The following is a 21,286-nucleotide window of genomic DNA, read 5'->3' on the forward strand; positions in this document are numbered from 1 at the left end:
TATTTCCACTATATGTACACCATTCACACCTGTACATAGAAGCACAGATGGGAAGGCCTACGATATTTTTCCTTTTGTGGTGACTTCACAATTTGGCAAAACTATGACTAAATAAATTATTCAGAGGCAGAGATATATAAGCTAATTCATCTGTTAGTAATGATTAAATCGCACTAATAAAGGCTCTGCAGTAGATTGCATTTAGTCATTATTTAAATCAAATTGATACCAAAATTTATGCTGTGTATTATATTCAGAAAAATTGTGTAAAACTCTTCTTCAAAGATTGCTTTGCTTTCACCAGTTATTTGCTTGAAAAAATCTTCTTGAATTATATTTTTATTTTCCTTACTTGAATCTTTATTTTTTTAACTCTTTTGAATGCATATTTGTTTTGCATGTATTTACTGCATTACTAGGGTTTTAAGTTATTATTTTCTATAATCACATTATTGATTTAAATGCTCAACATTAGAAATATCAAATGCATACACCTTCGAACAAAACTATTTTTTTTTTTGATGCTATATTTTTCCTTTATTGTATTATAGAGTGGTATTTATTGAAAGTTATTTCTGCATATACCTATCTCGATTCATAATCATTTCTGTATAGCTCTGTTTGCTGTCTCATCTGTCAGGGAAACTGCCTTTAATTTTGTGCTCACTCCCACGATGTGGATGGGAACAGTATTGTATACAATACATGTTTGTAAATTGCCTTTTTATGTATAATTTTTTTGAAAATTTTGAGTCCACTTTTGTGTAACTATTGATTACCAGGATTTTTTTCTGAAATCTTCCTGACTGCTGTTTGGTTGCCAACTTTAATTCCCAATTTTCGGGAGAATGAATTTATTGTGTTTCATAATTGTTTGGAAATAACGTGGGTTGCCTACCTCAATCCAGGATGATATGATTAGCAAGTTCTCAGTGATAATTATTTAGTATATTTGTAAAATATGATTTATCAAATGTCTTATTCATAGGGGGCTTGTCAAGGATTTTTATCTCTTATGCAGTTACTCTTTTCTAATTTGTTTGTGATTTTTCTGCATGATATCATTAAATGTCTTAAAAGAATTTTGGCCAAGTTATTTTTGCAATGTCTGAAGAAGCTTTAGTAACCTTGGCGAGTTTTCATAACTCGAGAATAACTTTATAGTTCCTACACTTCTAATTGGTTTTATGTGACACATTTCATTTTGTTTTGCTGTAACACATGAATGTTACACTAAATAATTTGAGGTGTGCATTCAATAAAAAGTATGGGAACTACAAAGTTAATCTTTGATAATAATGGGTATCCATTATTTCCATGAAGTTATGCCTGATGCTATTAAGTTTTAACTTAAGGAATTTTTATGTGGATCATATATGTTTCCAGCCAGAATTTGACGTATTAATTTAGAGATTTTTGATTCTGTTTTCTGAGAAAAAATTGTGTGTTTTATTTCAGTCACATTTTATAGCTTATGGTGCTCTTCACTTTGCCATAATGAAACTGAAGCTTCTTAGATGTTTGAATCATTAACAGTAGTAAAGATGCATAAGTTGATCATGTACAGCTTTTGTGTGAAAAGTGAAAACTGGAGATATTTTATTCAAATTGATTATTTGATAATCGTCTGACCATGATTTGGCAGGTTTTCCATATTCTAATTGCTGATATAAGAGTAACTTCAAGAATTTCTCAATGTAATGATGAATGTTCTACATCACTGTTATTCATAATTCCTGACAATCACTGCCCTTCTCATTTAATTTAAAATGCTTGGTCTCTATTCTAATTGTTTGCTGTGGCATTTTATCATTCAACATATCCATAATTATATGCTTTGGATCTCATCACTTTACCACATCACGTTATCAGACATTACAGTATAATTTTTATGGCATTTCTTCTCTGCCTCATGTAATCTAATTATTTCACCCTAACTTTCTTTCAAATACCACATTCCTTAACCTCCCCAAGTTATATATCTTCTCACGTAAAGTGTAGTACACATGTTCCACAGCCGTATAACTTATAGTCAACAATGCCACTGTTTTAACAAATGCTTTCTTTGATTAATCTTAATCTTTAATTTTGTCTTTGTTGTAAATGTTGACCTTGATATTGAAATCTGGTCAGTCTCTCTTTCTCTCTCTGTGTCCCTATACCTAACCATCATAGAAATCTATTTGGCTTGACGGAATCCTATAATTAATAAGACCACTACATGCAGAGAATTGCCCCCATCTTGTCAGTGATAAATTTCACTCGATGAAATCATTGTATTTTTGCCATCTCTTGTAAGTTGGATTGGAACTACATGGATTTAGGTGGTAGGATGCTTTTTATTGTTTCCTTTATTTATCCTCTCTCTCTTGAGAACCTGTAGCCTGTCAGTCGAATAAAATGCAAATGATTGTCTGCTCTTAAAGCAACCAAGATGAACTTCGAGGCAAGGTCTTCTCCAAAAGTTAAATAAAGATATGAGTACTATGCAAAAACCTTCTCAAATGATTATAAATTCTTTGTAAATGTCACAAATATAACATGTATTTATTCACGTCCTGCATAGACTTTAAGTCTACACTTAATCCCTATAACATTAATGTCAAAATTAAATATCTGCTTTATCTTGAATTTTTCTCCACCATCTTATCATGAAGAGTATTTAACTTTAACAGTAAACCAACATAACACAGAGGTTGACTATCTTGGTATTGCAGATATTTTGAAAGTTCCTCGGAAGAGTATTCTTTGTTGTCAGTGTTTTGTTGTTACTACAAAGTATCCTGTGAATGATAATTCTTTGAATCAACTAACCAGCTAACTGAATTTGATCGTGATTACTTAAATCGTCTTGCAAATCTAATCAATTACCTTGTCAAAAGTGTTTCTTCTTGGCCATCCCTAAATTGTTTTGATATTTACTGTGACTCAAATGCTCATGTCTTACGCAGATGCAACTTATAATGCTTATGGATACCAGATATATCAAGAAAAACCAAAGTGGCACTGAGATGGAACTAGTCTCCCCTTAAAATAAATAACTTAAGTTTGTACTTTGCTATTCTACTGTTGTTGCAATGCACAATGCGTTTTATCATCACTACATTATCTTTGGGTTTATATCTTTTGTACCTCGAAGATGATGGATCTGTGTTGAAATGTGTTTTAAATTGTAATAGAAGGGTAGTGAAAAGTAAAAGCTTAAAGTTATTTATTTATCATGAATTTCCACCAATTAGAATCTGCCGCAGAATTCAGTACTCTTGACCCTTCTTTCTTTGAAGGTGCACTTTAATGGGCTATTGAGCATTTGTTATCTTACCATTCAGTTTGTAGTCTGAATTGAATTTAAGAGGAAGATCATGTCCAGTGTAGTATAGTTACATAAGGGACTTATTAAGGATTATTTTGTCCGTGATTATATGTTTACTTTCAGTCTATATTTATATATTAATGTAGTGTTCATTATACTTTTCTATTTAGCCATTTGATCACTCATTAATTTAGATCATTCCTTTGATTGAGTTAGGAGAATGAAACAAATGATAGCAAATTCGATTTACTTTTGGCTTGCCCCATCGCAAGCATATTTTGTAATGATAGATAATTCAAGTAGGAAAAAGATCGTGGCCAGAGAAGTATCTTGTATAGTTGTCTGAAGCATAGATTTTTTGCTTGTTTGGCACAAGTATCAAATCTTTTGAATTATTCACAACAGTAATAATATTTACGGAAAAATGGAAATTTTAGATATGGAAGTTTTTCCCCTTAAAAAATACACACAAATCTCTCGTTTGACTTAATTAAGGGAGGCAACATTTGAATGGGTCAAAAATTACATTTGTGTAATGTTTTGAAATGTGATGTTTATAGCTTTGTTATGTTTTAGTTCACTTATTGGTGATGTGGTGTTGTTTGGTTCTTCCTTTGCTTTATTTTCACTGTCCTCCAATCTGGTCACCCTATTCTAGTCATCCAATTCTGCTTAGGAGAGGAGTAAAAATTCATCTTTTTAAGGCACCCATTATTATTATATTTGATAGAACGTGTATAGTAACTGTTGAAAACTGCAACAAAACTATAATTTGAAGGTTAATGCCTCATTTTATGCAGCCATGATGGTTTCTTTTGAAGAAAACACACTAGAATAGCAGTCCTATGAAACCACACCTTTTAGTGAACTTGTCAATTTTTTCAATAAGTTTTCAAATACAGGTGGATGGTTTTCTAGTTGTCTAATATTTTTAGCAAAATTCATGGCCAAAGTCTTTGTTGCATCGTCATTGTGTAGTTTTTGTAGTAATTGGTGTGTTTAATTTTTTTTGTTGACTTGTGTGTGAAAATGCTTTGGCATCACTCGTTGAGGATTTTATGGATTGATTTTGAATTATAAAACAAACAACTGTTGAGTGATACCAACACCAAAGACATTTCAATTGAAATAATGATTCAGGGTACATGTGCATTTTATTCTGAATGTAAACGATTTACTAAAGTATATCATTATTTAGATGAGGTCTCATCTAGTTCCAGAGCTCAATTATTTAACAATTTTTGAGTCATCATGGCCACATCATGCTTACTGAATTGAAAAATTACTAACTATTCAACCACTGAAGAATGTACACCTTTTGCAAAGGAATATCAAGTCAATACTAAATTGTCGAACTAGAAATTTTAATTGTTTGAAAAATCTTATGTTGATGAGTGGTGCTGTTGGGAAAATATGAATATAGTTCACTAGAATTGTGGCGATTCTTGTTCCATAGGATTGGCTTCCAGGCATTAAACTCTCAAATTTCCTGGTGTTGAATTTATACCTAAGTAATTAGTAATCCTTCATGTCACCTGCAGTGGTTGCCAAGCATTGTCCACCTTGGGAAACCTTCCTTTGGCTACTTGTCTTTCAATCCTGTGAAAATATGTGAAATAGATTTTACTCTTGGGAATATTTTATGTCATTTGGCCTTGTGGAGACATGCTCTTAGCATGCTATATCAGAAATGATTGTTAAGCTTATGGTGTTCAACTAAAATCATGTGCAATGATGTTTATGTGCTCAACATTTTTTTCTATTATGTCTGTGTGTTGCTCAGCAGAGTAGGTTAAGTGTAACTTGATGGGTGCCATGTCTTTTTAATGCTTGCTGGCTGTTCATAAATGATTCATGGCTTTGTGGAGGACAGTGTTTCTTTGGAATGTGAGTAGAGACAGTTTGCATTGAGAGAAAGAAAAAGAGAATGAGTGAATGAATGAGAGACATTCATGATAAAGATACCTAAACTTGTATATTTCATAACCGGTTTGTTTGTATAGTTTTTTTAAGACTCCTTGAGTTTTGAGATGGGAGATCAAATATTTTGTTTTGTTTCTCTCTCTCTCCTCTTCCCTCCTCCCCCCCCCACTCTGAGTGCTTAGGTCTCCCTATATTTATAGATTATGCATTTTTAAAACTGTAATCATTTGAGGTTAATTATCCATACGGTAGAGAGAAGAATTACTAAACTTTTAGGGTGAAGTGAAGTGCATTTATGAGTAAAAAAGAAGAATGAAGATCTGGAGAAAAATAAAATTACGTTATCTGGAATGAAATGTCACAAATGATTTATGAACAGCCGTCATTTTCCTTGGGTCAAAAAAAAAACCTCTTACTTCAAGATAGAGAGGATATTGAAAGGAATATCTGATTCTTTAAAAGAATCAGCGAATGATTGTTTGAAACTTTTTTATGCTGTATGGTTGTCATTTGATAATGCTGTTTGTGCCAGTTTCATTTTATGAGAGTAGATAAACAATCCAACTAGGGAAGAGAGGCTGTATTTAACTCTCTTTTAAAACAAGGTAATAACTAGACGTCCCAGTTTACATAATGTTATTCGAAGATTGATGTGTTACTGTCTATGACTGTTGGTAAAAGTCACTGGACAAGTTGCCTGACAGGGCGAGTGCTAAATTTTTGCAGCTCTTGAAGGTTTTAAGACAGTAGTTCTCAATCAAATGACCAAATTCCTCTGTGCCATTCAATACCCAGAGTGTTGTTCTATTAATCTTCAAAGCCAAATAAAAAAATCTCTTAAGGATTTAAAAATGGGATCCGTTTATAAATTTTGGGTAAATACTAGAAGATAAATAAATCAAATAATCGAGTGTTAGCACATATTCATAGATAAATACTCGTGCTCTGAAGATACTCCAAAATTTCACTTGAAATCTTGAGTAAAAATAAAATCGTAGCTATAAATTATTTGGCTTTAGCTTCAACTGGAGTTTTTTGCCCATCTCAAATTGGAGCTGTCGAAATTGCTGGGTTTCTTGCATGCAATCCACTTGTTGGAAATATTTAAAAAAATGTTATTGCTTGATAATAAGACTTGTTGCACATCCATCTGCTTTCCCTAAGGTGCACTCTTTGTGATCTGAATGTGCAGGCTACGGTTTGGGAACTTCTGTTTTAGGACTTGAGTAGGAGCTGTATTGTCAGGGATTGGGCCCACGCTCTTGTAGTGTCATACATTCTGACTAATTCCTTAGTAGTTTGTTTTATGTTTGGGTTTTCTTAACGACGAAGAAAATTTTTTTGGTGATATTTCATTTTGTGAGGGAGCCCAGCCTAGGTGTTGTGCAACCATGGCTGGAACTACTATACTCTATAGCCAATCTAGTGAATGTAACAGATAAATCTGTATCACATGTAGATGTGTGATGTTTTCAGAGCGTCATTGTGTTTTGATGGAAAATATATTTTCACACAAATGATATTGTTTCCATTCATATCTACATGTTCTTTGATTGCATTGAGCACAAATGTTCCATTGTTTCCAATTTTATAACATTTTGAATGGAGAATGACTTCGTTTCCAAGTTATATCTGTTCTGCAGTCAATTAATGCAATTCTCTTTTTTATGGACATGTTGGTGATTCATATACTGTAGACAATGATCAACGTCATTATGATATGTAAATGATTTGCATTCTTCTAAAATAAACATTGCATGCTGACAATTGATGTTTTTGTTAAAATTTGCATAGCTCTCACCCACACAAAATAATACAGTGAAGTTTCCCATCCATATTTTTTTAATCGACAAAGACTGCCATATCTTTGGATTTTGTCAAACAATCAAAGTTTTTTTGAGTAAAAATAATTTAAGCAATGTATTTATGTATTAGCCATTTTATATTAGAAAAACATGGTAGTATACGTATATAGTATATTTCAATTACATGATAGAGAAAATTTCTGTAGTACTTTAAACTACAGAATATGTAGGTGAAAAGAAGGGTGCAGAATTTCTCTCATAATGAAAAACAGGCCTAGCAGAACTTTGTATTAAAATCTATAAACTCCCAAGAGTTTATGAGAAACCCAATTAAGAAATTTGTGATGTTCAAATGAGTGCCAGCGTCTGCCTCCTGAATAATTTAGAAGGAAAAGAAAAAGGTTTTTTGGGAATATAAATTGCATCAGATATCAGTATTTTCGGTTTGTGAACATGCTGGATTGCCTAATTAACTGTTGAGAGCATTTGTGATGTGGTAGCTAGTAAGTATTGGATTTTTCAATGCAATATCTGTTGAAGAATCTTTTGTACAGACACGCAGGAAAACAAAATAGAGTTCTCAAAAATAGTCAGTTCATTCCAGTATTTTCTTAGATGTGATATTATGATTAATAAAATATGCATTCACTGTAGTTAAATTTTTAAACCCTTGGAAGTCTTTCTTATGAAAGACTTCCAAAGAGCTTTAATTATTTGAAGGAAAAAAAAAGTTTAAGATATCAACATCCAAAATATTGCCCCAATGAAATCTCATGTACTGCAGAGAAGTTGTCTGCCATTGCCACAATTCATTGAGGTTAAATGGAGTGGGCATTTAACAATGCGTGATTTAGTTATTGCTCTAGTTTTATGTTCTGCAATGGCAATTGCAGTTCATTTACAGTGCTGTATGTCCTCCAATATTTAGTCCGGGAAGCCTCACTGTATAGCTTGCTTAATTAACCACTGATTCAGGCAGTTATGTTTTCTTATCTCATAAGTAGCTCTCCTCATGTAATTGTTCACCACAACACATTTGGAAGCTTAAACCTTGATTAATCCACACCTGCTCCTGCTTGTCCTGATTTTTATCAACTTTATGGCCTAACTCCACATTATTAAACCCTCTTAACCTGCATCTTTGTGGCCTTAAGAGTGTTATTTAGGTTAAATTGTTAGGTGTTACTCTTTATGTCCTCTATGTTATTGCACTATTTTTATTTTGAAATTGTGTGTTTATAGTAGATATGTGGAAGTTATAATTTTAAAATTCCTGAAATTTTTATTTCAAATTATGTCTTGTAATTCTATCTTGCTCATTTTTACTGCCAGGTACTTAAATTATTATCTAATCTTTTGTTAGTCAGACATAAGCATCTGAATAAAACTAGCAAAACAAATTCAGCCAAAAAATATATATTTTTTCATTTGCTCAGTTATCACTTCCATGTATGTCTAAGTACGAGGGTCATCCGGAAAGTAGTACCCGTTCGTGAAATAAAGACACAAAAGTAAATATTAACAAACATAAAAAATTTTATTTGAAAGAGGATACTTTAAACTACTTCTCAACATAATCTCCAAGCAAATTAAGGCATTTGTCATAACGTGTGACAAGTTTCTGTATTCCTGCTGCATAGTCCTTCGCCGCCAGCTCATTGAGATACGCGAGGGACCCATCTTGCACAAATTTTTGCATAATGCAGATGGTGTTTAACAATTTCATGAACAATTGTTCGAGAAACATTGGGAAAATGCTCACAGATGTCATCAATTGTGACGCGCCGATCGTTCCTCACGAATTCGTCAACTGAGCTCACCAGTTGGTCTGTAATGACAGACGGTCTCCCCGAATGCTCATCGTCGTGTGTGTTCCCCCTCCCCATGTTGAAGTTGCGACACCACCGCCGAACAGACGACTCGTCCATTACATTGTCTCCATACACCTCCTTTCATTGGCGATGAATATCACATGGGCGAACGTTTCTTGCATTGAGGAATTTAATCACTGCCCTCACTTCACAACTGGCGGCGTTCTCAATTTTTTTAAACATTGTAAACAATCACAGAAACAACACAGGCAATGCTAGCGTCACGCAACTTGGCTCAGAGAAGGCAGACAAGCCACTGAAGCTATCTGACCTCGTCCAGCGGCTACTCGCGTCGTCAGCACTTCATGCGGCACGAACGGGTACTACTTTCCGGATGACCCTTGTAAATGGAGGGTTATGTAATCAGTTGTAATTGAATTTGTGTTACAGTGTTACTGTTTAAATCTTGACTCATTCTGGTAAATTTGTGAAAGCATTTTAAACCAGTAAAGCAGAAGGACCTTCAACTATTCACCTATAGTTCAATACACATCATCACAGGCATTCCTCCAATTTAAGTAAGGTTGGGATATTATCATAATCTTTTCTCCTGAGGGAAAATTTTATTTAACCTGCTTCATATGGTATCATTGGAACAGATAACTTTCATTCCAAAATCATGTTCATAAAATCAGGTCTGTAGTGTTCAACTGATTAGATGTTGATAGTGACAGATGTATGTAATAGTCAACAATTTGTTGAACTAGAGTCTGTTTAAGCATTGACAACTATTAGGTTCACTTTGAACCAAAAGGGAAAAGTTTCTTTGGGAAGTATGAGAAAACTGTGCACTCAGATTCTATGGAGTTTATCTTTGTCTCTCTTAAAAATAGAATTTAAACTTTGGAGGGGTAATTCTCCTTGAGTAGAACAAACCTCTCAAGCCAAGGACTAAAGTAATTATTGCAGAGTTTAAGATTGAGACATTTCTTTTTTGTTGGTACAAGTAGTGTTAATTTTTCACCTGGTGTATATTTCACTATAACATTGTTTTTTTATGAACACCCTGAAATTCTTTCATTATTGTATCACTTTACTTTTTTTATAGTGGAAGAGCAACAAATTCTACATGAGGTAATTTTTCTTTATCACAAAATAAAGATGTCATGAAGCTTCCTAATTATTTTATGACACTCACCTATAAAATAATTAAGATGATAGAGGAATGATTCTATTCCTTTTGTTAACTAGGAAGAATCAAGAAACTAATCCTTTCTTTTTCTGCATTGAAGTAGTGTATTCATCTTCATATGTGAATCCCACTCACTAGATTGTTGCTGCCCCTTGTATAATAACAACTCTTTGCCATTCCTATTTAATTTTATTGAAATTCTTTTCTAAATTCTGCATACCTTTCTCTCAATTGGCCACTTATGTATTCTGATTCTTCCATTTAAAAGTTGAAAATTTTATGGTTTTTCCAGTCATTTCTTTAAAATGGCTAATTATCATAATGGTTTCCCCTAATTTTTGCCCTCTTCCATAAAGGTGTAAAGTTAAGCAGTGATGGAATTATACAAAATCTACCTACCACCATTGGTGAGAATGTATACAGGGTATGGCAGTTATATCCAGACAAATGAAACTTTTTTTCCAAGCAAATGTATTGAAAAAAATACAAATGAAAATTAAAATCCTTTTACATGCAAGTAGTGGTATCTGTCAAGAGTAACATTACTCAATGTAACCCCCTTCCGCTGCAATGACTGCCTCCAATCTTGTCCTGAATTGATCGCACGCACTCTTTAAAACAGCACTGTCCATATTCGTGAATGCTGCTACGATAGCGGTGCATAGAAATGTGACATTAGGGTGCCTCGTCTTATTAGCAACTCTTTTGACTACGCTGCGAACATAATAGTCGAGGAGGTGGAAGTCAGGGGCCAGAACTACTTTGACCAGAACATCTCTATATTATCTGAGAGCCAGTTTTGGACTAAATGACTCATATGAGCTGGTGCACCCTCCTGTTGAATGACATATAGTCTCCCCGAGTCCACAGTTACCATCCACGGTTTCAAGAATTGCTTCAAAATTTGCAAAATTCCTCTAAAATCAGTGCCTGAGGGGTTCCTAGAGTGAGGTTTCCTTGACGGGTTAGGGAAAATCTTAAACGATTAACCTGGGGTACCCGAAGAATCAAACTATTTCAAAATATAATGCCCAGCATGAACACTTTCAAAAATAGCAGCTCTTCGATTGTACTCTGCATTTGTACGTAATCTCTCGGCCATTTGAGGTTATGACTGTTTACTAGATGCCTATAGCTTTCAAAACCGCCAGTCGTGACCTCAGTGGAACAATGATGTGGCAGGAAATTCAAATTGCAATTTGTACGGAGATAACCGCCGCACCCTGTTTATGTAGAATATTTGTTAAATCTATGAAGTGGTATTTTGAAATCATTTTACTACTCTCAGATGGATTTGAAGGAGTGGTATTTCTAGCACTGTATGAAGATATATATTTTGGTATTTGGTATTATTAAAAGTTGCCAGTTCAAGTTAACCAATTACTTCTTTAAGTATATCAAAACAACATATGCTTTTTGCCTGGGGCCATATTGTAAAAATATCTGAAGAGTTTTGAAGCAATTTTCCAATTGGCCCAATGACCAATTGTCAATAGAGCAGTGAATTACGAGTTCACAAAAGGAAATATCCAAGTTCATCAATTGAATGAAGACTACACTTCCAGCTGAGTAGGTTAACCCAAACTGGTTTGAATTTTTTCATCGATAATTACGAGGATTAATGGCTCCTTGATTATTTATTATTATCAATTAAGTAAATTGTAAAAATATAAAAATTCCCAATTAAATGATTTCATTGAGTGAGCATTAGATCAATATGGGTATATCATTTTATAAATTTGTAATAACAATTGGAATAAAATTCATTAAGTGAGTTTTCAATGGCAATTAATTTTTTAAGTGGGGTGAGGAGAAGAAGAGGTCAGAAGAAAATAGTAACGCATAGAGTTCAATGTTTTCTGGTGAATCTACTTATAGTGGGTGCCCAGCTAGTCAGTACTTGCAATTATATTTATGTTGAGGGATGGGATTAGGAGGGATAAATGGTGTCTAAGGAAAATGATCAAAGGATAAAGAAAAAAGAGGAAGTTGAAATGCTGTTTCAATACCAATGACATCTTTGTCAGGCCAGGTATGATTATGTATTGACTGCACAACTTATCACTGGAGAATAAATTGGTGAGAGGGAAAATGAGAGATTTAGGAGGGGGTTGACAACAGGTTAAATGCCTGAGGTTACTTGGAAGAGGGAGAAACTTTCAATACATGTCTAAATTTGAACCATTGAAAGATCTGCCAATACCTTGGTTAAAGGAGGTGGTCATGAGTTATGAATCAATTTGGTGTTTGAGAGTGCTGGATTATTCTGGTCTGTTGAATTAAAATGTGCTAAATATTCATTGGATCCAATGAGGAGTTGGTGTCTGGTTTTTCATGTGTATGTTTCATTGTAAGGTGTTGGGACTTTCATTTTATTTTAAGCAGGATATCTGAGGAATAGGGACAACGTCTTTTACACAGGAAATGTTTCTTTAAACTTGCAGGAGAAATTGCTTGGATATTTTATCATATTTGGAAAGAAGAGGGAACATCCGTTAGTTAAATAGGGAGATATAATGGAAGTTTAAAATATTTTTCATTGGAAATCGAAAAAAGTGGTGGTGGTGGTGGATTGAATTATTCTTTTGTTTCTTGATGATTCTGTGGATTAGATGGGTGTTGTAACGTAGGGTGATGGCTAATGTTTTTAAGGTCTTTGGAAAAGGCATGTTCATCTAGTGGGATTAAGAATAGGCAGTTTTTCTGGCTTCTATTTGTCTTTTAACCCACTCCTCCTTCTCTTTCATGCTTTACAATTTATGGCTGATGGCAAACCTCTTGTTTAATCATATTCACAGTTGGCCATATGCTTAGGCCTCATTGAGAAAATTCAGGATATTAATGCAACTACAGTTACTCTTTAGAGCCATGAAGGAATGAGTGAGAATTGCCTTTTGAGTAATTGAGATTTTAAGTGTATTAATGTACATGAAAAAGTTTGCTGGTCTGTATGCTGTAAGGAAGGACAAAAATTTCTGTTTCAAGAGATGAGGTAAGCTCATAGACTCATTTATAATTTTGAAGGGGATATTATATTGTCTGCTAATGCACAGCATTATATAGTAGCTTTTGTGTAATTCCGTTTTAGGAACTCAGTATTCAAAATTTACCTTAGAAATTAGTTTTGAATGTGCCCATGGGTTTTACTGGCAACAAGGTGAAATTTTTAGTCATCTGTATTCCATTTGATAAAAACAGAGATTTTTTTCATTTTAGTGTTTTTGATGGCATTCTATGGAATGCAAAAATTATTTCTAAAATGATTTACTCCTTAGTCCTTGAAAAATGAGATTATTTCCACATATAAATTTAACAGTGTAGTGGGGATATGACAGTAAAATCAGGAGCTCAAAATGTTAAAAAACAATTTTTATGCCTTTAAATGTAGAATTAGAGACAATTTTAATTGCTGGCCATTCTGTCATACCCAACCGAAATAGTGCTGCCACCAAGATTTTTCTCTCCATCCAACTTGAATTTCTAAAGGGTATTTTAACAGTCTTGGATTATATCAAAATATATTGGATGGCCCACAACCTAAAATGAAATTGAAGTTTCATAATACATCGGTGGATGTTAGCTCCGATTTTCTTATTAATTAATTTTTAATTGATTAAACACTTATTTCATATAATTTTACTTTTGGTACCATAATAAAATTCTGTGAAATAAAATGTTTCATTCAATTGATAGAATCTTGTTTCTGCTGATAGAAAAGCATATCAAATATGCCCAGTGTGTCTAAAAGGTTAAGAAATGGGCATGTTCATTGGCAATTTTGAATTATGTATTTACGATCACATTTTTAAAAAAATTCCTGAAAACCAAAACAATAACTTGATTTAATTCCTTGTTGAAGGTTGCTCATCATTCAATATAATATTCCTTCCTTCTTAAAGCCCACTATATCACCTCACTGTTATAATATGTAGATGCTATACTTTGAGGAGTAACAGTAAATTTATTTAAAAAACCAGTCCAATATTAAAAAAATCATTTATTGACATCTTTATGGGTCACAAATAAGTGTACTTGGTTGAGATTTTTTTAATATGACCAAATTTTTGTTCAAAATATTACTTTCACTTTGACCAATGTGCCGTTGACAAATAGATGTACTTCTTAGTTGCAAAACAATGTCCATCTAATCAGTCTTCTATCATTTAGATATGAAGGACAAACCAGCCATGAAGTGGCAAACAATAAAATGTTTTACCTTCGCTTGTGAAGCTAATTGTTTTGCTCTCCATGCATACTGACTGACATTTCTACAAGACAAGTCAGGGCAAAACTATGGTTTTTATTTTAATACTTTCTTAAAAACTTGCACACCTTTATTCGATTAACGGTGTGGATGTTGATGTGTAACCATTTTCATAGGTCCATATGTTAAGCAATTTCCCATTAGTCAGGCTACCACAGGGCAGTCCAAACTAACGCACATTGCCTTCGATCATGCCTGAATGGAAATATGTCACAGATGATGATCATTTAAGATCACAAGGAACACTTAGGAATTCTCATAGTCATGTAATTTGAATTTCCAGGTTCAAGGGAAAAGCCCAGACTCTCATAGTAAGGTATCATTTTATCCTTGCAGTCCAATGAAATTTTGTAACAGTTCATCTCTCTGGCGAGCATCATAATGGTTGTCACAATCCTGTAATGAGTGAGAGAAATTGTTTTGGAAAGCAATTCTTCTTCAAGAGCTGTTTCCATTGATTTGAGCTCACCGAAATAAAATCCTTATTTCAAACAGAATTCAAAAGTAAAGGTTAAGTTAGTATCGGTTAAGTTAGTATCAATATTTACAACGAAAATAAGCAACAGTAAATAAATGAAAATGATTCATAGCAATGGAACTAAATTTTGTGAGTAGCCGTCTCTTAGGGGCTAAGCAGAACAAGCCATTTTTTGGCAGCCATATGTTTGCATCGCTGAAAGACTCCTGAATTTGAGGTCAAGTCAAACTTAGATCATGTCACACACTAAATCAAACTAGGGTTTAAATTAGCCTGAAAAACATGAAATTTCTCAAATCTGATAAGATTTCTAATGAATTCTAAAATTAACTTTTTCAGGAGTTTATGGCAATACTTATTCCTAATAAGAATCCAAATAACTCAACCTTTAACAAAAATATCTAATAAAACAAATTTAAAAAAATTGTAAACATAATATATTTTTTATTAGGTAAACTTTCTATATTGCAAGAAAGAGCAAGAGGTGAGAAAGTCTGATAAGTCAAAAGCATTCCAAATTACCCTCGTGACACTATTATTTAATGTAAAGAATCAGTGGTAAAAAATAGTTATGCTAATATGTTGTACATTTAAACCCCAGGTCTCCCTACAAAAACTGGTTATAGCAGCACATTTTATCCGTAACAAATGCATGAATGTAAACTTTTCCATTCCCCTTTTAAAGAAAATAATTGATTTATGATTTCATAAAAAGCTCTCTATCACTTAAGGAAGAGTTTTTCTTTTCCTTGAGTCAGTGAAATTTGCACAGTTTTCTTTGTCAAAGAAGTAAGAGAGGTGTTTTAATCAGCCAAAAGACATTAATTTTGAGTTGGAAGTTTGTATAACTGAGCATGTAAACTCATATACTCACATATCTTATTTGTTTTTACTCATTATTTTACTTTCTTCTAATTTGAAGGGGAAAATATTGTTTTCATGAAAAAAATAAGACTAATATATAGTAATATATTTTTCCCACCCTTTAATTAATACATTCAATTCACTTCTTCAATGTTATTTGAGCTGCAGGAAATTGTAGGATTTGAATTTACGTATACAGGTATTTGTAATGCTGATGTACATAGGTATAGCACAAGAGGTTGTAATTACCTCAAAATAACCACCCATGACTATCCATGTTTGCTAAGAACCCTTGATATGCTGGGGTGAAATACTTTCAAACACTAACTAGAAAATTTAAGGAAATAGATGTTTTGTTATTTAACTCTAAATTATATCAATTCATTTGTGAAGATCAATGCTATACAGGTGATGAATTCATGTCCCTTTCCCTAAACAAATGATTTTAATCATAAATAACTCAATGAAGTAACTCATAAATAACTTCTTACAGCTCCAGGCCCTTGTTTTGGTTTTTACTCTGTAAATTTACAATTTTATTTTAAGAATATGTTGACTCATATTATTTGTGGGCATTGCAGTGTGGATAATAGAGTAGACAATGTGACATGTTCCATGTGTTTTCAAAACATGTCCAATAGCAACTAATTCAGATTATTATTATAACAGCCATTTCAGGTATTGTGTAGGTACAAATGTCACTACAGTGAAGGGGTAGTTACAATGGGCAATAATGAATTTTGAACAAATGTATAATTTGAATGTCTAAAATCACATAGTTATCTGAACTGTAAACTCACAATTTCCCCAACTGCTTGCCCCTGTAGGTATCATTTACTACAACATCTTCAAGCCTTCCTCTCTGAAATAAAAGAGACACAAAATATGATAATTAGGTGTATGAGAGGGAAACTCAAATGGCAGGATTTTAGCTTGTGCTGTTGGAAAAACCTTGATTTTCAAAACCCAATGTTAACATCATCTATCTGTTTAGCACTTAAGTGTTCATTTGCCTGTGCCTAAAACCAATGTTTCTGCCTACTTGATTTCTCAATCAGTTAATTATTGTAGTGGCCTTTTACATTTGACTATTAATCTTTTGCATTTGCCATTTAAGGTCACTCCACCAGGATTTATTTTTTTCATTTAACTTGATAATAAATTTTTTTGCAAGACAAACAGTCATGGAGGGATGATAGAATTAATATTATGATAAATAGACAAATCATTAACTAAGCCAAATGCAACCAATCAATCCCCTTTCTTACATCTAAATCTAGGACAAGGTATTTTAGTTTGGAGCATTTAGAGGATTGCAAATAAAGAGATTGATGGAAATCATAATTTTGGGAAACAATATTTTGGGTTCTTTAGTAATAGTATCTGATAGAAGATAGTGTTTATGTTGGAGCATTCTTTACAACAACTCTGCCGCAGACAGGTACACTTACTACAGCACATCCACGGATGAACTTTTGCTCCACAACTAGTGTTGCTGTTCCAATTACAGCATCCCCAGGATGGTCTGTCTCAGTATCTTCCACCACTGTTACATAATAAGTATTTGGGCATTGTTTCATGTCATGAAATCTCCCTGTAAAAGAAATCACAAGGTAGTTCACAAGGGATTGGACAGTACACAAGTCCACATAGATTCAAAACAAGATTCTATGTTAATGCAATTTTTACTTCTGATCTCTTTTTAGAATATACCCGCATTGCTTCAATGAAATTTTGAATACGTGGTTTATCATACACAATTAGGCTATGAAGAGAGCAATGCCGAATGAAATGGTGTTAATTGCTCAATGAATTATCAATTAACATCTGGTGCCTTGGGAAACTGGGAATTTCAATTACCCCGGGTGAAACGTGAGTTTAAAAATATCTTGTCGCCTGAACGATAGGTACTTGTCCAAAATTTCCAAGCACGGGTCAAATGAATAAATAACATTTCATGGTCGTCGCGGCGTAAAGATATCGCGTACAAATACACCCTACTGGATTAATGTTGACGTGACCGATTCGCGGAAGCGCGGAATCAATGGACCCGTGGCATGCGTTCTTGCACCAGTTGCATATGTTCAAAAATCTATCAGCTTTCTCCTTGGGCTTCGCATAAGGCAAGAAATCGAATTGAGGGATATTAGGAACCGCAGGAAAGTGAGAAGAATGGTTGTCGCAGATTTTTTGAATGAAGCCGATCGGGTGGAGCATTCTTGTAACAAACAGATAAATAAAACCGATAACTTGTTGTATCAATCACGATAGAGCGATGAAAACATGAAATATGCATTATTTTCAAAGGCACTAGATGTAATGAGATTCTTAATTCTCCAAATTGAAAACAGAAAAAAATCTGGGGTAAATCTTTTGAGATGGATATTTGGTTTATTTCGGTAAAACAAATGAAGGTACTGTTTACAGCCATGTTTAACGCAAAAGCATTGTTAGAAAAAGATTTCTTGTCGTAATGGGCGCTTCCAGCAGCCAGCCATAATACATAAAAAACGCGGGTATTTTGAAATCAATTCCTGAAAAACTACCAAACGCGGTGTTTCCTTTATGCGTGTATAGATGGTAAGAATGGGCTAATTATGTTCGATGTTTAAAGATATTCCCTAATCTAGAAGGAGTGACATTCTGCGTAAAATGTTACCGGTAATAAGTATTCTCAAAAAATAAAACCCTTCATTTATCATATTTGTTGAGCTTTTATATAAAAAAGCAAGGGTGCCAGGTATATGAACTCATAAGTGTTTCACGACAGCAAAGAAATTGGTTCATGAAATAAAACGTCATTCCACTAGAATATCAAATTTCGAACGAATGCAGGAAATGCTAGCTAACGGGATATAAAAATGCGCGCTATCTCGGCAAATTTATATCTAATCAAAGAAAAAATTGCGATATACTCGGCAATAATTTTTCCATGGTGACGGACTAACACATGGGGATATAATGCCTTGACATGTTTTAAAGAGCCCAGATTACCAAGCATTTACACTAAAATTATGAATCTAATTTAAATAGTTTGCAATCAGAAACATCCATTTCACAAAAGGACAATGAATTGGCGTTAGAAGGATGAAGTTTGATTAAAAACCTAACACCAACATTCCTTAGACAGATCTAATCATAAATGCCGCTGGAAGGTAACTGTTTCGGGAAAGCGAAAGAGTGATTTGTAATATAATGATCCAAATATGAAATTAAAATTCCAGTTCAATCAATGATATGAAAGCCGTTAATATAAGGAAATGTCTCAAGGTCTGGACCAGTATTTCCGGCTCTCCCAAGGTAATCTTCACTCGACCTTGAAGGTCTCGCTTATATTATTACTATTGTTACTTTTACTTTCTAATAAATGTGTACACCTGTATCCCGATATCCTTCATCCCACGACACATAAGAAGAAAAATTTTGTAAGCCATCAAAATTTCAATAATGATCGCAGTGATTTATGAGTACTTACGTAAAAATTGTTCCCGGGATACTTCTCCAACTTCCGTGAGCTGGCTCAAGAGTTTCATGAAACCTGAAAAGGAAATTTATCAATATAAATGCTTAACGAAGAGAATATCAAAATTTCCCGATGTACATACTTTTTACACTCGGAAGGATTTGATTCTAACCTTTATCATAATCATTGGTACTTAGAGGTCTAACCCGTAGTCCTGGTCCTGGGTGGGATGGAGAGATTGGAGGGTTGAATTTCACGGAACACTTATCAAAATCCAAACTTTCCAAAATTGCGGGATCGTACAAGTATTCTTCATCTAACTCACTAAGAACTCCATTCTGAAATCAACAGATGGCCAATTTATATCCTTAGTCGACACTAATCACAATTTTAAGTACAATACAACTATTAATAATGCCAGAAAACAGCAAGGACATTATAATCATTTTCTGAATACAAACTACAATTTGAATTCCATTCGTACTTCATAAACAGGTGCCATTCTTATCGTGTAATGTTCAACAAAGACTCTGGTAATCTGGTCCCGAATGCCGATACGCAGCTGGAAGTGTTGAAGAGAGACGACGTATACATTTCACAGATTTCACTGAAAAACGTCTGCTACGTAACCTTCAAACCTCTTACACCATTTTCAATATTTACGTGCATAACTGCAATATTATACTAAAAGTGAGGCAAAGAACATACAATTTTAAGAATTGAATAAAAATATTCGTTACTTTAGATATCAGTCCACAAAGATAGTTAAATCGTTTGTTATGTTTGTTTACAAACTATCGTGCCCTTGTAACTTCATTTGTTTTAATACCGAAATGTGCGATTGCCTTTTTTAGCGCAATAATACCAAATAAGAACATGAATGATTTTATTGACATAAAAATTTAATTGCTTTAGTTAAAATTTTGATGAAAATAAGAATCGAAAATAATGAAATTTATAACAAATTAAAAGAATCGAAATTTAATGTAACACCAGTATTGTCGATTTCGGCAGTGCTGCCATCTGAAACAGTCTGTTATTCAAATGTTCATTCATACACATCAATGGAAGTTTTGACATTGTTAGTGTCATGAGTACAAAGTTTTGGTTTTCCTTAGGGTGTGCTGTGACTCTGACAAGTGTTTGATGATTCATGTGGAAGAGGCTTTGACGATTTTGCCAGCTGCGAATTGAAAGAATGATGGATCTTATGGACTTTTTCGATCTTTCTAAAAGTCTCGAGCGGGTTACAATCCCGGCGGGAATATCGAACACAAGAAGAGAACGTCCTCCCCCTTCACCCGTGGAACTCCCAGAAGAAGATGAACAGGAGTACGTCAGGGAATATCAGTTAAAAGAGGAAGAGGAGCTGGCCAAGGTAAAAAGTATTTAATGATGGTTATTCTTTGGGTTCAACCCATTAACAAATATTTCTTACGTTTTACTCAAACATTATTCTGTAACAATCCGTTTCTGTTTAAGCCCTTTGAAAATATTTGTCTTAAAGTAGTTATAAGTTTTACTTTGTTAATTTACTGTGAGCATGACCGGTTGTATTTGCTTCACATAAGGTTTGAATAATTATTTATGATAAGGGAAAGTGTGTTATGTTTGGTGCTTGGTATGCAATTGATAATCATTTATTTTATAAGGTAAGCTATTTTGAAGGATAAAAATCAATGGTATGATATTTATTGTGATGGTGTGATTATATAATAATAATTATTGGGACCATGCCCAGGTAATGGCAGTAGAAGAAATGTTTTAAACAAAATAAATGTTACCCATTTGTTTCCAATTCAGCTCACAATGACAAAACTTAGTTTGATTAATGATGACATTACACATAGAAGCATGTAATAATTGCACGATTCTTAATACAACACACCAACAAATACTTGAATATTTGAATTCCATTCCATGGTTGGTGGAAGTGGAATGAGATTTGATTACAAAAATCAATGGTTATACGTCTAGTTATTGCCATTGCACGAAATATATCAATTCAGGGTAGATTAGTATACCTTTTCATGAAACGTTAATGATTTTATTCTGAAGTTATTTTATGTAGCGGATTTCAGGGCATCTAATAAGCAATGAGCGATGCATCATGTTGATGGATATAAGTTTTTCCTGCAATATTTGGTATGGAATTATTTATACTTTTTGTTTG

General features: G+C 33.5%; 2 protein-coding genes across 2 annotated transcripts in view; one reads left to right on the plus strand and one right to left on the minus strand.

The window, feature by feature from the left end:
• Window positions 1-14,024: 14,024 nt before the first annotated feature.
• Window positions 14,025-19,914, minus strand: Gnpnat (glucosamine 6-phosphate N-acetyltransferase). The gene is made up of 6 exons (XM_071597489.1): window positions 19,598-19,914; window positions 19,286-19,451; window positions 19,126-19,188; window positions 17,102-17,244; window positions 16,451-16,512; window positions 14,025-14,704 (listed from the first exon to the last, which is right to left on the minus strand). The coding sequence occupies exons 1-6, from the start codon at window positions 19,613-19,615 to the stop codon at window positions 14,542-14,544; spliced, it is 615 nt and encodes a 204-aa protein (XP_071453590.1). The 5' UTR covers window positions 19,616-19,914; the 3' UTR covers window positions 14,025-14,541.
• A 271-nt stretch (window positions 19,915-20,185) lies between these two features.
• The window catches only part of spn-E (spindle E), a 51,673-nt gene continuing 50,572 nt past the window's right edge, over window positions 20,186-21,286 (plus strand). Inside the window, exon 1 of the mRNA XM_071597852.1 lies at window positions 20,186-20,491. Coding sequence (XP_071453953.1) covers window positions 20,312-20,491 — 180 coding nt within the window. The 5' untranslated portion in view covers window positions 20,186-20,311. The remainder of the gene's footprint in view (window positions 20,492-21,286) is intronic.

The sequence above is a fragment of the Hetaerina americana genome, unplaced genomic scaffold, assembly GCF_022747635.1.
Source record: "Hetaerina americana unplaced genomic scaffold, ioHetAmer1.1.p SCAF_9, whole genome shotgun sequence".
NCBI lineage: Eukaryota > Metazoa > Arthropoda > Insecta > Odonata > Calopterygidae > Hetaerina > Hetaerina americana.